We start from the raw sequence: 14,537 nt of genomic DNA on the forward strand, positions 1-14,537 counted from the left end.
TTGATGGTGAAGAGGCTGGTAAGTCTGTGCTACAATGTGCAGAGTGTTGAACGTGAAGCTAGTTACTGAGACTGAATGGGTCAAGTGCCTGTTTTATGTGTCCCCTAGTGTTCTGTACCTGTTATAGACGTAATTAATTTCTCCACATATCATGATATATTTGCCTCAATATTCTTTTGCCCTTCATCTTCTCTTAGAAATTCACCACCTGCCTAGAAGCTATGAGGCAAGGAACAATCTTTTCGTTGTTTTTTTTTTTTTAACTTCTCACAAGTACCTTGTAAAATAGGTGTGATTATCGCCATTTTCCTGATAGAAAATTCTGATTCATGTAGACAAGTTTCATACCGTCTCAAACAACTGATATAAGTCAGAACTTTTTTTGACTATGTATCTGTTTGATGTCAAAACTCAAGCTATGGGAAGTGGATGACAACTCAGGATTTGTGATCAGAAAAATCTGGATTCAGATTCTGATTCTGTTGCTAGCAGCATAATCTCAGACACATTATTTAATCTTTCGGGCTTCAGTATCCCTATTGAAAAATGAAGAATATACTAGAGTTTGTATCTTACGATTGTTGAAAGAACTTGATGAGAAAATTTACATAAAGCTTTTAGCATAATGCCGGGTACATAGTAATAGTCAATAATATCCATTATCACTAATAACTATAGTCATAAAAAATAACTGCCTTCAAAACTAAGATCAAGTGTTTGATTTCAGTGACTTTTTAAGTCTGTTAAAGGAAATGTCATTTTGCCATTTCAGGTTTCTTTATAATCTGTTTGTAAACAAAGTGCATCAAGAAGATAATATAATATGGTCTTCAAAGGCTAACAATTTTTTCTATATGAATATTTAGTCTGATTCTTTCTGTACATACACAAACCATTTTTCGTTATTAGTTTAATGACTTTCTTGAAATATATTTAGATGATAGATGATAGATAGATAGAAGATAGACAGATAGACATTTATACCTACTGAGGTAAAAAATAATTCGCCAAGTTATTTTGATAAAGTAGGGAGATTCTTTGACCTGTGTTTCAGCTGTATGAAGCAATAGAAGATTTTCTTCTTGTTGTGCTTTCATAGCATTTTTGTTTGAATAATCCAGTCTATGAGAGAGATTTTAACTTCCCCATTTTCTCACTCCTAATTTTATGTATCCTCTCCCTCAGAAATGACTTTCACAGATATTTCCTCATTTTGTCCTTTCAACCACCCTATGAGTTAGGTAATTTATATTATTTATCTTTTCACAGAGATAGAAACTGAGACACAAAGAGGGTGAACAATCTGGAGAACTGTAAAAGGGAAGGTTGAGCTTCACCTAGAATTTCAAAGGAACCTGAAATGGCAAAATGACATTTCCCTTATCAAACTTAAAAAATCTTTAAAGCTACAACTCACTTACATTTATTTAGCTTTGAGGTAATAGATTTTATAACTATTAGTAAAATCCCCTAAAGGGCATTGTTTCATATCTTACTATACATATATTTCTTTCAAGCCTCAGAATAGTACAGATTCTTTTACAAGCTATGATTAGTCAAATTTATTCTTAAAACTGCCTGTACTATTGATTAAATTAATTTTCCAAATTTTTCACTGTCTGTTTCCAATAGTATTTTTTGTTTTTTATCCCCTTTTCCTATCTAAGGATTAAAAAATACCAATATTTTATTTTTACTTTTTATTTTTTATTTTTATTTTTTTTTTTTAGAGATGGGGTACCCACTATGTTACACAGGCTGGTCTTGAACTCCTTTACTCAAGCAATCTTCCCGCCTCTGCCTCCCAAAGTGTTGGGATTACAGGCATGAGGCATTGAGCCCAGCCTAAAAATTACCAGTATTTTTTAAATGGCAGGTTTCACACACTATAATTTTTTTTTCTTTTTTGAGACAGGGTGTTGCTCTGTTACCCTGGCTAGAGTGCAGTGGTGCAATCATGGCTCACTGCAGCCTCAAACTCCTGGGCTCAAGTGATCCTCCCACCTCAGCCTCCCAAAGCACTGAGATTACTGGTGTGAGTCACTATGCCCAGCCTGTAAATCTTTAATTTTTCTTAATTTCACTGATTTGATACAAAGCATCTCTGAATTGACACTACATAATCACATAGGAGTGCCTCTGTTTATTCTGTTAATCAATATTATAGCTATATACACATTTGTTTTTTTTCAGTGGACTGTGACTTACTTGGAGATAGGAGGAGTGTCTTACTCATCTTCATATCTCCAGGGCCTTAAAAAAGGAGGTTACATCTAAAAGGCCTCAGTACTTTTTTTAACTGCTGATAGAGAAAAGAGTTCAATTTAATGAAAACTAATAGCTAGCATTTTTTATTTGGGATCTTTCTCTTTTGTTTGTTTTTTTTTTTTAGAGGGGAATTATATCATTTGGTAAATATTCAGTGTTGTGCATGTGGAGTCTCTAGCCAGAGGAATTATTTCCTTCTCTTTCCTGAAGAAGCTGATTAGCTCTGCTGTTCTGCACTTCAGCAAGGCAGAAGTATCTCAACAGAATATGTCTTACAGCAATAGAGAGTGGAAGAAAGACAAACATCTGTTTCCCAATTGTTAATTTTACAACAGAGGCAGATATCAGAGTGGGAAACATCCTAGTTTTCTTTAGTGAGACTCTTTTCATGCCTGAAACCTTTGGACTCCAATCTGATTGCTCTTGGCTTTCCTTCACTTCCCTTTTGTTCATTATCTCTTCATCCTTCTTCCTCTATTTCTATATCACCCTCCCTCTCTCTTTTTCTCTCTAATATTTTTTTCTTTCACCTGACCTCCTCTTATTTGCCCCACTTCCCAGTCTTCTGTGAGTTGGCATTTTTGTTTTGTGTCAAGCTGCTTCCTAAGAATATATGTGACACTGAGCTCACCCAAAGAAAACTTACAGGTTGCAGTGGATTATTTATAAATAATTTGGTTTGGGAACTTTACAAGTTGAAAAAGAAATATAGTCATTCTGGAGTTTGAAATTCAAAACTAAGATGTGTTAGTTTGTATTGTTAAAGCAACCTGTCTCATCATGTTAGGACAATACGTAGAGAAAACTATCTGATCTTTTCTATAAGCTGAGCTACTGCAGCTATGGAGAACTAGATATGGGACATGAGCCCAGCACTTTGCATCTTGAAGAGAGAAGTTCTATTTCCAATAGATTTCTCCTCTAAAAGATATCTAGCTGCAGCCAAACTTTTAAAATAAACATTATAACTCATCAGTGGGCAAACTGTCATCTAGTATAATCCAGTATAAATTGTCCTTATCTAACTAACCTTGATGTCCAGTCTTTTTTTTTTTTTTTTTTTTTTTTTTGAGGCAGGGTCTCGCTCTGTTGCCTAGGCTGGAATGCAGTGGCGTGATCTCGGCTCACTGCAGCCTCTGCCTCCCAGGTTCAAGCAATTCTCCCTCCTCAGTCACCCGAGTAGCTGGGATTACAGGCACACCACCACACTCGGCTAATTTTTGTATTTTTAGTAGAGTCGGGGTTTCACCATGTTGGCCAGGTCGGTCCCAGTCTCCCGACTTCAGGTGATCCACCCTCCTCAGCCTCCCAAAGTGCTGGGATTACAGGCATGAACCACCACACCTGGGCCAGTCATCTTAAATATGGCTAAATGTTAAAATCAGTGTTTTTCTATCTAGGGTGATTTTGACCTCCAAGTGACATTTTGCAATATATGGAGACATTTTTTGTTACCACAGCTTGGAGAGGAGTGGAATGTGTTACTACTGATATAACACGTAAAAGCCAAGAATGTTGCTGGCCATCCTAAAATGCACAGGACAGCTTGACACAACAAAGAATTATTCATCACAGAACATCAATCAGCCCAGGCTGAGAAACCCAGACTGAAATGCTTATTGACCTGAAAACCTGCAAACCCCACTGTTTAACTGAGCCCTTGGTAATCCTATAGAAACAATGATTGACTGTGAAAGTCTCTGTCCCTGGTGGCATTTATAAATAGCATGTATTAGAATCAAATGCTGATTGTTGATCCTGGATTTCATATAAAAATATTATTTTAAAGTAGCACATGCTTCAGTGGAGAAATAATTTGTATGGTCTACTGGATTAGTCTTTGATACCATAATTTGAGCTCATTTTTAAAAAAAACAGCCAAATCTGTTTTTAAGGTAATTCTCTGTGCCTGGGGTCTTAATTGTGTGTCAATTTCTCTATGCAAATCTATTGATTTTGGCAGACTTACAAATTTGGCATTCAGGCAAGGAGAATATGTCAAAATTGGTTCAAATTTCCTGTGCTTCCAGATTTGTTAACAGTTTCTTTATTTTGTATTCATTTATTTTATTACACATTTTGCTTTTATACATTCCTTTCCAGGGTCCCAGTACAATTAAACTGCAATTCCCAGAAGTTTTCTGCTATGTGCACAAACACTGAATCTAATATTTGTAGATAATGAATTCCAGCAGGATCATTCTGATAGCTCTGCACTTCTAGAAACTCTGACGTTTTGGATCTCCCCCTTTCTGGCTCCTATTCCTCTACTTCCCTTCCAAAGAAGATCCTTTGCCTCATTCATTTTCATTAAGCTAACTGGGAGACAGCATTGACTTGCGTTCTTACTTCTGAGTGTTTCCCAGAAGTAGGCAGAACAGTAGTGCAAGAAATAACATTGCATAAGAAGATTGTGGCTTTTATTTCAGGGTCTCTTTCATTTAGCAAATAATGCAAGTGGCATGCTGTGTGTTTTGTTTTAACTTCGTTAAGCTTGTGTTTTCACAGTGGACCTTACAAATAGTGGTCAATGGCAATTTCACAGAAATGGAAGTCAGGGTTCTTGGATTCTAATTCTGGTCCTTCTCTTACGGTGCTGTAAAATTTGGGCCACTCAGTTCTCTTTTGGCCTTTATTTTCCATCTGTAAAATGGATGCCTGGAATACTAACGTTCCACTAATGTGGCAGGGTGCAGCTGCAGAAAGATAGGGTGGTAAAGGGTGGGGAGAAAGAATGCCTTTAAAAAAAATCAATCAGAGGGGCTCTATTTTAATATACTTTATATAGAAATGACACTGTAGCTTTCATCTGTGTATCCAAAACCCCGATCTGGAAACTAGCATTGGCCCCTCTAGAATAAAAGATTTTAAACATCACTTCCTCCACGAAACCAGTTTCTGGTCTTCCTATTCCTCACTTGAATGTGACTCTTTCTTTCTTATGAACTTTCAAAGACAAAGAAAATTTTGTAAAGAATCCCATGCATCTAATTTACCTGATGCATGAATTCTTGCCATAAACAATATTCTTGACAGCCTCAATGTCAGAATCACAGACCTGAAGGAACCTAAATAATTAAGCTGGTCCAGCCACTTCAATTCACAGGAATTCATGGAAGATGCTCCGAGAGAGAAAAGTGAAACTTGTTGAAATCGTTAATGTACCTAGGGTTAAGTCACTTGATCATTAATGGAATAATGGGGAGTGCAATAAAAATAATCCTATAACTTGTATTATGGTTGACAATTTTCCCCATGGGTCTCATGTTATAATTATGCGCCACTTGAAATCCTCTATATTAGATGTGAGCTCATTAATGGGAGGAGCCCTATTCTAGTGTGGATCTTACATTACAACTAGTGGTCAATGGCAATGTCACAGGGGTTGAGGGTGTCTGGGTTCCTGGATTCTAATCCTGGATCTTCCATTTGATTGCATTTACTTTGATCAACTCAATACTCTTTTGAGCTTTATTTCCCCATCCATAAAATGAAATGGTTGGAGTACTGATGTTTCATGACTATGGCAGGGGGCAGTGGCAGAAAGATAGAGAGTTGGTGGCGAACACCTTCTTCCAACCCATACCCAGGTCTTACACAACACACATGAGGGTAAGTGACAGAAAAACAGTATCAAAAAGTAGATACCTATGACTGTTTATCAGATTACATAAGAGGCTCAATGACTTTTATTTTATTACAGCTAGAAACCTGACCTTAGGTCTACCAGCATTTTCTCTTTCCCCATTTTCTCTTCTGCTGTCTTCTTTTCAGATGTGCTTTCATTGTGTAGACCACTAAGAGGACAATGCAGGAATACGGCCAAGGAAAAACCGAGAAATAACTAGAGGAAACAATATAGTACAGTAAGGCAGAAAGGAGTGTGGTCAAGAGAAATAGCTTCTTTCAACAACAGTCTGCAGTCCTCTTCAGTACTAAAACCAGCAAAACAGACATACAACACTAGGAATGCCACTCAGAAGGCTGACACCAAATTATTTTTTTTTAAAGATATGTGTAGGCCATTTGGCAAATGATGACAAGGTCTGGTGGAAAATACTCGGCTAGAAAATCAGACAGCAGGAAAGGAGGGATGAATAAAAATACAGAAAAAGAATTATAGAAGAAAGATGAATGGAAAAAAAAAAGACAGGAGAAATTATTTTTCCTAACGAGAAACGCAACGTTTTCCACCGGACAGCTGTGACTCTTGGCTGAATAACTTACGTATCATGTGAATGAAAATGCAGGGTGGAGGGGGCAGTCCAGGAACATGTGTCTTATGTCCACTTTGTCTCTGAAGGCAATGGGTTTACTGCAGGTCTCAAGTGCACCACTGATTCACCAGACCACCCCTCAAGGAGGTAGCCATGACTGTTACATAGAGGCTGGAAAGAGTAGGAGACTGGAAGTCAGAAAACCTACATTCTGGACTAAGCTCCATTTGCTGGCCCTTCTTGATTTGTTGTAGAATCTATGAGGCCAGTGTCATCATCTGTTAAGTGACAGGGATAGATTTTTTCATGATCTTTGAGGGCCTTTCAAGCTATAGCATTTTTATAATTTTAATAACTACCACTTCCACCCTTGTTAGATTACATTTCTTGAACAAAATTGCTATCCTTCCCTCCCTCACTTCTACGTCACTGGCCCAAAGCAGTTATCTGACTTGAAGATGTTCCTTTGGAGTCTCTTCCAGCTCTAAAATCTGTGACTCTAAGAAATCTACAGTTTACTTAATTCCTTAGCAATACAAAAGAACAGTCATTATGTCAAATCCAGTAAGTTTTCATTTTAGGTGAACCAATCCACCTTTCAAAATGTATCAAGTCTTGCCTATGAGGAAGTTGACATTTTATCAAGCATTTCCAAGAGAATTTCACAGTTACCCCTTTGGAGTTTATAAATGAGCAGATGATATTAGTAACAGAATCCATTTGCCTCTAAGGTCTATGAAGAAAGGGAGAGAGCAGTTTATTAATTTCCTTTGTTAAAGGCTAGGAAGGAATCCCTGATTAACCAAGCTGGTTAACCATGGGAAAATACTTGCAAGCAGTTGCTGCCCTCATCTAATTAATTAATTTTTTTCTTTTTTTTTTGAGATGGAGTCTCACTCTCGCCCAGGCTGGAGTACAGTGGCGCAGTCACAGCTCACCGCAAGCTCCGCCTCCTGGGTTCCCGCCATTCTCCTGCCTCAGTCCCGAATAGCTGGGACTACAGGCGCCCGCCACCTCGCCCGGCTAATTTTTTGTATTTTTAGTAGAGACGGAGTTTCACCATGTTAGCCAGGATGGTCTTGATCTCCTGACCTCGAGATCCGCCCGCCTCGGCCTCCCAATGTGCTGGGATTACAGGCGTGAGCCACCGTGCCCAGCCTCATCTAATTAAATTTTAAGCCTCTGTGGCACGTATCACTTATAAGGGCAATGGATGACTGGTAAGGAGCTGACCAGGCTTTTAAATATGGGACAATCCCAATGAGGAACAACTGTGATTCTAATTCCTTAGTGCACAGGACCTAAAAACTAGCCAGACGAACAATCTCTCAGGTTTTCTTCCTAAGGAGTGAGACATAATAGTGACTTGTACATTTTGATGATTTAAGCACAAAAAAGTGTTCAGTTGTTAAACAGAGGGGGGAAACGCTTCATCTTTTGAGGAAATAACCATTACAGCAATTTCATAACAGCTATTTCAAGAAGATATGAAATCAACCTTCTATTTGAAATAATTTGCAGATAAAATATACATATTCTACAAATAGGTAAAAAAAATTTAAATACGAGATTCAGGAAAGCATTTTTATTCTAAACTAATAAGATCTATATGATGCGCTTGTCTGGGTTGTCAATTTCTTTTTAAGGCATTCGTTCTAGAAAGAGATAGCAGTTGATGAAACAGAGTAAGAGTGAGGAAGTTCCTAGAGTTTACTTTTTTTTCCCCTAGGAACCACTAATCAAATAGATTACGGTCAAGATAAAGGAAGCTTCAAGAGGACTCTAGAACCAAAACAGAACTGCCTAATGTAATTGTGTCTTTATCTTTCCCCTTCCTTTTAATCCTAATCAAATAGCTTATGATCAAGATACAGGAGGTTTCAAGAGAGGCCTCTAGGACCAAAACAGAATTGCCCAGTGTAATTGTGTCTGTATTTTTCCCCTTCCTTTCCATCCTAAGAAGAAAAACGAAGGTCAAATGGAACAAAGCAACAATCCAGAAACAAAAGAAGCAGGGGTAAGCTTGTTTTGAGTAGAAAAATAAATAAATAAACAGCACTAGTTTTTTTTTTTTTTTTCTTTTCTTTTCTTTCTTTTTTTTTTTCTTAAATGGCTGGGAAAAGTGGTAGAAAAAAAAAACAAAACAGACCCTGTCAAACCATTCCTGATTATAAAGGACACAGATAAGAAAGAAAAATATCCCTCATGTTTGTTTAAATTCCAGAATTGTATATGAAACAAGTACAATATGTCAAGGATATTCTGAAGTACAGTTTTAAGTAATAAGAACTAAAGAAGAAAAAGGGCTGTGGGAAAGGGGGTGAAAGTTTGCAACATTAGCCAGAACTTGTAAGGAGAAAATAGTGAGAAGTCAGGGAGTCAACAGTCCTGTAATGTTCCCTCCCAACTGACCAGCCAGGAAGCCAAACAACTAAAGTGAGAAAACCTCCTGCCACTGTGCAGAAATCTTCCTCAACAACATTTCATATGCATGGAACCAAGTTATTATTCATTCAACAAACGTACACTGAATGTCTACTGCTACCATCCCCCGCTTTAGGTATTTGGAGGGAAGATGGTTGCCGATGACCCAGCTCGGACCTATTGAGCCTTTATCTCTAATTTTAAATCACATTTTAATGCCCCTGATGATTAATAATAATTACCCATTTAGTAATCATTCAAATCTGGGAACCTCTGCTTTAGGAGATACAAGAATTACTAAGACAATTCTTGATTTCAAAAAGCTCACATAAGTAACAGCAAAATTATCAGTTTTTCCAAAATGAGGTTAAAAATGAAAAATGACAGAAGAGGAACAAATCTGTTGCTGTGGGAATTCAGAAAAGGGAGAAATGATGTACTTTTGGGAGTTGTAGATGGAGTGAAGGAAGAACTCACAGAAATAGGTGCATTCCTTAGGATATTATGATTTGAACATGTAGAAAAGGAGGAGGAAAGGTCTATTATTTTAACTAATAATAAGAATAAACATATCTCCAATGGTTACTGAGAATCAGGACCCATTCTGGGTGCTTTATATCACTCATCTCTTAAACTTAACCTAAAACAGGAAGGTAGGTCCCATTATTTCCCCATTTTGCAGATGGGAGAACTAGAGCTGAAAAATCTGGTGTAATTTGCTGACAGTCACACAGACAGAGATTGGGAACATTAAAAATTAATCCCATGTCTATCCTATTCTAAAGCCTCTACACCTCCCAAGAAAGACTAAACAAGGCCAAGAGATGCAGAAGTGTCAGTCATAAGACAAAGCACTCATTGTTACCTTTGGCTGGAGGGTGGCAGAGTTGGGGAAGACAGGGCTGGGACAGTTGAGAGGGAGCCAGGCTGTGGATGCTATGGTAAACTATTTGAGCTTTATATGGTAGCAAGAGGAAGTCCGCTGAAGGTTTCTGAGCGGAGAATGCAATGATAAAAGCTATATCTTACGTCTTGGGCTATGAATCATCGGTTATATCTAACAATCTTAAGTGATAAAAATCAAAAGTTTGAAGAGTCTCACCCCGCCTTTAAACAAAAAGTATGGCTAGGAGCCAGGTGAAACTACTGCCTCATAGCTGTCTAGGCAAATTCCCAACATGCCAGGCCTTGAGAAAATCCAACAGAGCAAGGCTTATGAAGGATACAGTGAGTATCTGTTACCCTGCAAGACAAGGACATACTCATCCCTGGAGCTGTCCAAATCTGGCACAAGGATAGCCCTGGGGTATGCAGCATTCTCTGGGACCTGATGTGAACCCACAGGCCAGTGGGCACAGGAAAGCTATGGGAATCAGTTATTGGAAGAATCCAGACTCCTGACTCCCAGCCCTGTGCTCATTTCAACAAATCATTTGGTATGCCACTAAATATGTGACACTGAGCAAACCTCTTTACCTTTCTGTTCAACATTTAGAAACATCCCTTTCCTTATCTGTGAACCAAGAAATTGAACTCTGGGTCTCAGATTTCATGATTCTTCATCCCTCTTCCCCTCCAACATACCAGCATGAATAACCTGCTGTCATTGGAGGCCCACTCAGCAGGATTTGGGGGAGAAGCAACATCTCCTGAGAGCTTCTATAGTTGGAAAATCTCTTAGCTGAGAATAATTGTACTTTCTTAGCTTTATGAAGCATTCCAGTCCTCCCTCACTGAATTTGATCTGGTCCAGGATTATCCTTTAAAGTGCAAACTGGATCACTGATGTCAAAAGCAATTCAGCAATACAAGCACTATGACCATATCCAGTCACATGCACGGAGTTCCTCATCCTAACGTCAGGGAATTAATGCCCTAGAATCCAGACCTGTCAGAGCTCAAGGATGTTCTTTTATTATTTGAGAGAGGTTTTTTTTCAGTCTCAAAAGATGGTGGGTGTGCATATTCATAAGTGAAATTCCAAGGAAGTCAAGAAAAGGCTAAAATTGTGTAGTTCTTGGGGGTGGGGGGAGGGGTGCAGGGGAGAGAAAAACCATGATGCATTTTTAGATGTTCACAAACTCCAACTTTCAACAATGAATTTCCAAAGGGATAAAAATATTTTCTTCCTAAGAGATTATCAATTATGTAGATCCAAGAAACTGCCAGAGAAGAGAAGTAAGGGAGAAGATGCAAGACTTGTTCTGCTCTCAGAAATATTGCTGGTAGAACTGAAATGAACACATGAAGCCACACACCTTTGAAAGAACTTCTTGAACTTCATTAATTCATCAGACAACATCCAGTAATTCACTTACAGAGTGTGACTTGTTCCTGTAATCAATTCACCACAAAAATCTGAGGTATGTTAAACCTATGGCTTCACCTTCTTTGACCTTCAACCAGGGAACGGGAGGGGAAATGACTGACAAATGCTAACATTAGCAGTGAAGCAAGCAGAATTCCAGAAACAGGGAAACCCACATATTGAGAGTTACCTCATGGTTATTTATTTTTATAGGACTGACCATGAATATGTATTCTTTCTCCAGATATGAGAAAGGAAAATATGTCCAAAATTTGTGACGGAATTAACAGCAGGACTGCTAGCCTCACATCTGAGACTCCTGGGAGGAGCAAGGTACAGGGACCACCCATGTTCTTCTCTGGGAACTAGCTTATGATAACATCACTGTCAGACACTCAAGGATCCCTCTCTGCCTGGTGTTGACTGATTTCTGTGAGACCACCAGAAACTGTGTAAATCACTTAGAAGAAATCAGAGTTATACTTCATATATGTCTTAGCAATCAGGAGGTACAAGCAAGTAGAAGACAAGTCCTGGAAAGGATTCAGGCTTTCTCCTCATTTCTTGCCCAAGATACTAGTCCAGTGAACTCCAACACCTTAGCCAATACACAGGAGGTTAAGATTTATACTTAGTTGAAATTTCATGCACTCCACCAACAGTTGCCAATCTGAGAGACCCCTACCACATATGAGGGCAGAGATTTTGTGGGATGAGCTGCAAAAGGCATTTGGATATTTGAACATGGTATGTACTTTCATCTCCTTAAAAATGCAGCCTGGTCCGGTTGTGCTCACGCCTGTAATCCCAGCACTATGGGAGGCCGAGATGGGTGGATCACCTGAGGTCAGAAGTTTGAGACCAGTCTGGCCAACATGGGGAAACCCAGTCTCTACTAAAAATACACACACACACACACACACACATTAGCCGGGCATGATGGTGCACACCTGTAATCCCAGCTACTCAGGAAGCTGAGGCAGGAGAATTGCTTGAGCCTGGGAGGCGGAGGTTGCAATGAACCAAGATTGCACCACTGCACTCCCGCCTGGGTGACAAGAGCAAAACTCCATCAAAAACAGAAAAGAAAAGAAAAGAAAAGCAGCCTGGTCCATTGGCTAGCATGACCAACCAACCCCAAAGCTTCCACTTTTCCAATAGTTGTAGAAGAGACTTTGATATATTAACATAGAAAACCAGAAAGAGGGGTTAAGAGAGTCAATTTGAAGCAAAATTGGGTGAGTGGCAGTGGAGGCTGAAGAACTCATTCAAATTCCCTCTGCTGAAGCATCCAGAGAGATCTTCAAAGTTATGTATGTGAAAAATACGTCAGTATGCACACTATACCTCCTGTCACTAACTTTAGGTAAGTTAGGTATATAAAAATAAAACTAGAAGGAGAGGACTGATGCCCAGTAACGCAGTCCAATGCCTAACACCAGAAAACGGAAGCCCTCTATCAAAGGAGAAAAAGTCAACACTTAGAGTAGATACTTTGACAGAGACTGCCTCAAACAGCTTGGCCTCCTCCAAGCATACTTTCTCTTTAACCTTTGATCTTTACTTTTGTGTAGGTGAAGGGGAGAAGAGAGAGAAATTTGTTTTGGAACAGGTCTTTCCATTTCACTATTTTGAAGATTCTTTTAAACTTCAGAGAAAAGGTGCAGACTACAGTATAGGAAGGATGAGAGAGGAGAGAGAAGAGAAATGGGAAGCGAGCAGGAGAAGATAACTTGTACCAGATTCAGCTTTGTCAACGCCTCCCGAATTCGTGCTGAATGGGTACTTTAACCCTCACCTTATCAGGACAGTCCTCTTTTTGAGAGAGAAGTTGACTCTGAGAAAGAGAGAAAAAGACTTGTCCAAGTTAATCAATTGTTGCGTACAGAGACAGGGCCACCAGATATCTGGATTGACAAACTGAGACCCATATTTAAGGACACCCAATGTGAAAGACTGACAGAGATGACGGGGGCAGCAGGGAGGACTCAAGAGAGCATGTGAGAGCCGCAGGGTCTTTGGAGTGGAGGAGCGCTCTGTGGGTACCTTGATGTAGGCCCGCTGCAGGTAGTTGTAGGGCACTCTGCGCTGGAAGTCGCTGCGCACATCCTCGCTGACGCGGTGGCGGGATGCGGGGCCCCCGAGGCGCTGGGTCTCACAGCTGCGATAACAGCGCGCCCGCCCCAACAAGGAGCGGAAAAGGGGCAGCTCGGCTCCGGGCCCTCGCCGAGGGGCGTGAGCGGGTGGCGCGCCGCGCAGTGGCGGGCACAGCGCGTGCGGATTTCCCGCAGGCGCCGGTGGCTGCGCAGCGCCGCTTCCAAGTCGCGCACCGCTTGCCGGTAGTCTCCGCTGTAGTAGGCGGCCGCGCCGCTGGCGTAGAGCAGGTCGAAAGGCTGCAGAGGCCCGGGCTCCAGCTCCAGCTCCCGGCGTGGGCTGTCCGGGGGGCCGCCCCACAGTGGCGGCGGCAGTAGCAGCAGCAGCAGCAGCAGCAGCGGCGCCCAGATGCGCTCCCGCATCCTCCGCCTCAGAGAGGCGCGGGACGGTTACGCTCAAGAGGGCTTCCCGGCACCTCGCGTCCGGGTCCCCTCTCCCACCTTCGCTCGGGGAAGCGCGCCGACCCCGCCGCGATCTGGCTACCCCGCGAGCCCCAGGTGACCGCCGGCGCTCCGCGTACTGAGAGGCGGAGGCAGTGCCTGGCCAGCCGCTCTTAAAGGGACGCCCACAGCTCACACGCTCCTCCTGCTGCCTGAGCCTCCGGAGCGGCTCTCCCAGGCTCCCTGCGGCAGCGGCGGGGCTGCCAGGGGCGGCACACTCCAGCGCCAGCCAGAGAGCTAGCGCCGCTTGAGGCCAGCCGGGGACGAGGTGCTTTACACGAGGGTTCCCTTCTAGTTGCACAGTGGATAGTATCAGCCTTCTTTTTGGGAAATAAAGAAAATCCAGCTTAGCAAGTTAGGGCCTTAATCGTATTAGGGAATCTGTGTATGGCCTCGCAGTTTACAGAGTGCTTCACCTTCTAACGAAGACTGGAACGCCATTTCAGACAGAATAAAACCATAGATACGATGTATACCTATGCAACAACCCTGCACATTCTGCACATGTATCCTGGAACCTAAAGTTAATAAATAAATAAATAAATATCACAGAGGCCCTGTAGGCCCAGGTGCGGAGGTTTGAGAAGTCATTTGCCCAAATGCATACAGCTGAGAAGCGGCAAAGGACGGACCCAACCCAGGGCCTTTAGAATCAAAGCTTACCGCTCCTCTTGGGGAAGGCCTCTCCCTTACCTTTTCGTCCCACTTTGTGTGGATGTGTGTCCG

The 14,537-nt window shown here is 41.1% G+C and overlaps 1 protein-coding gene across 1 annotated transcript in view; it reads right to left on the reverse strand.

Moving 5' to 3' along the window:
* Positions 1–14,085, reverse strand: part of P3H2 (prolyl 3-hydroxylase 2) — a 175,227-nt gene extending 161,142 nt beyond the window's left edge. Inside the window, 2 exon segments of the mRNA XM_033213046.1 lie at positions 13,264–13,454; positions 13,457–14,085. Coding sequence (XP_033068937.1) covers positions 13,264–13,454; positions 13,457–13,733 — 468 coding nt within the window. The 5' untranslated portion in view covers positions 13,734–14,085.
* Positions 14,086–14,537: the final 452 nt, after the last annotated feature.

This window comes from Trachypithecus francoisi, unplaced genomic scaffold, assembly GCF_009764315.1.
Source record: "Trachypithecus francoisi isolate TF-2019V2 unplaced genomic scaffold, Tfra_2.0 Lachesis_group0, whole genome shotgun sequence".
Lineage (NCBI taxonomy): Eukaryota > Metazoa > Chordata > Mammalia > Primates > Cercopithecidae > Trachypithecus > Trachypithecus francoisi.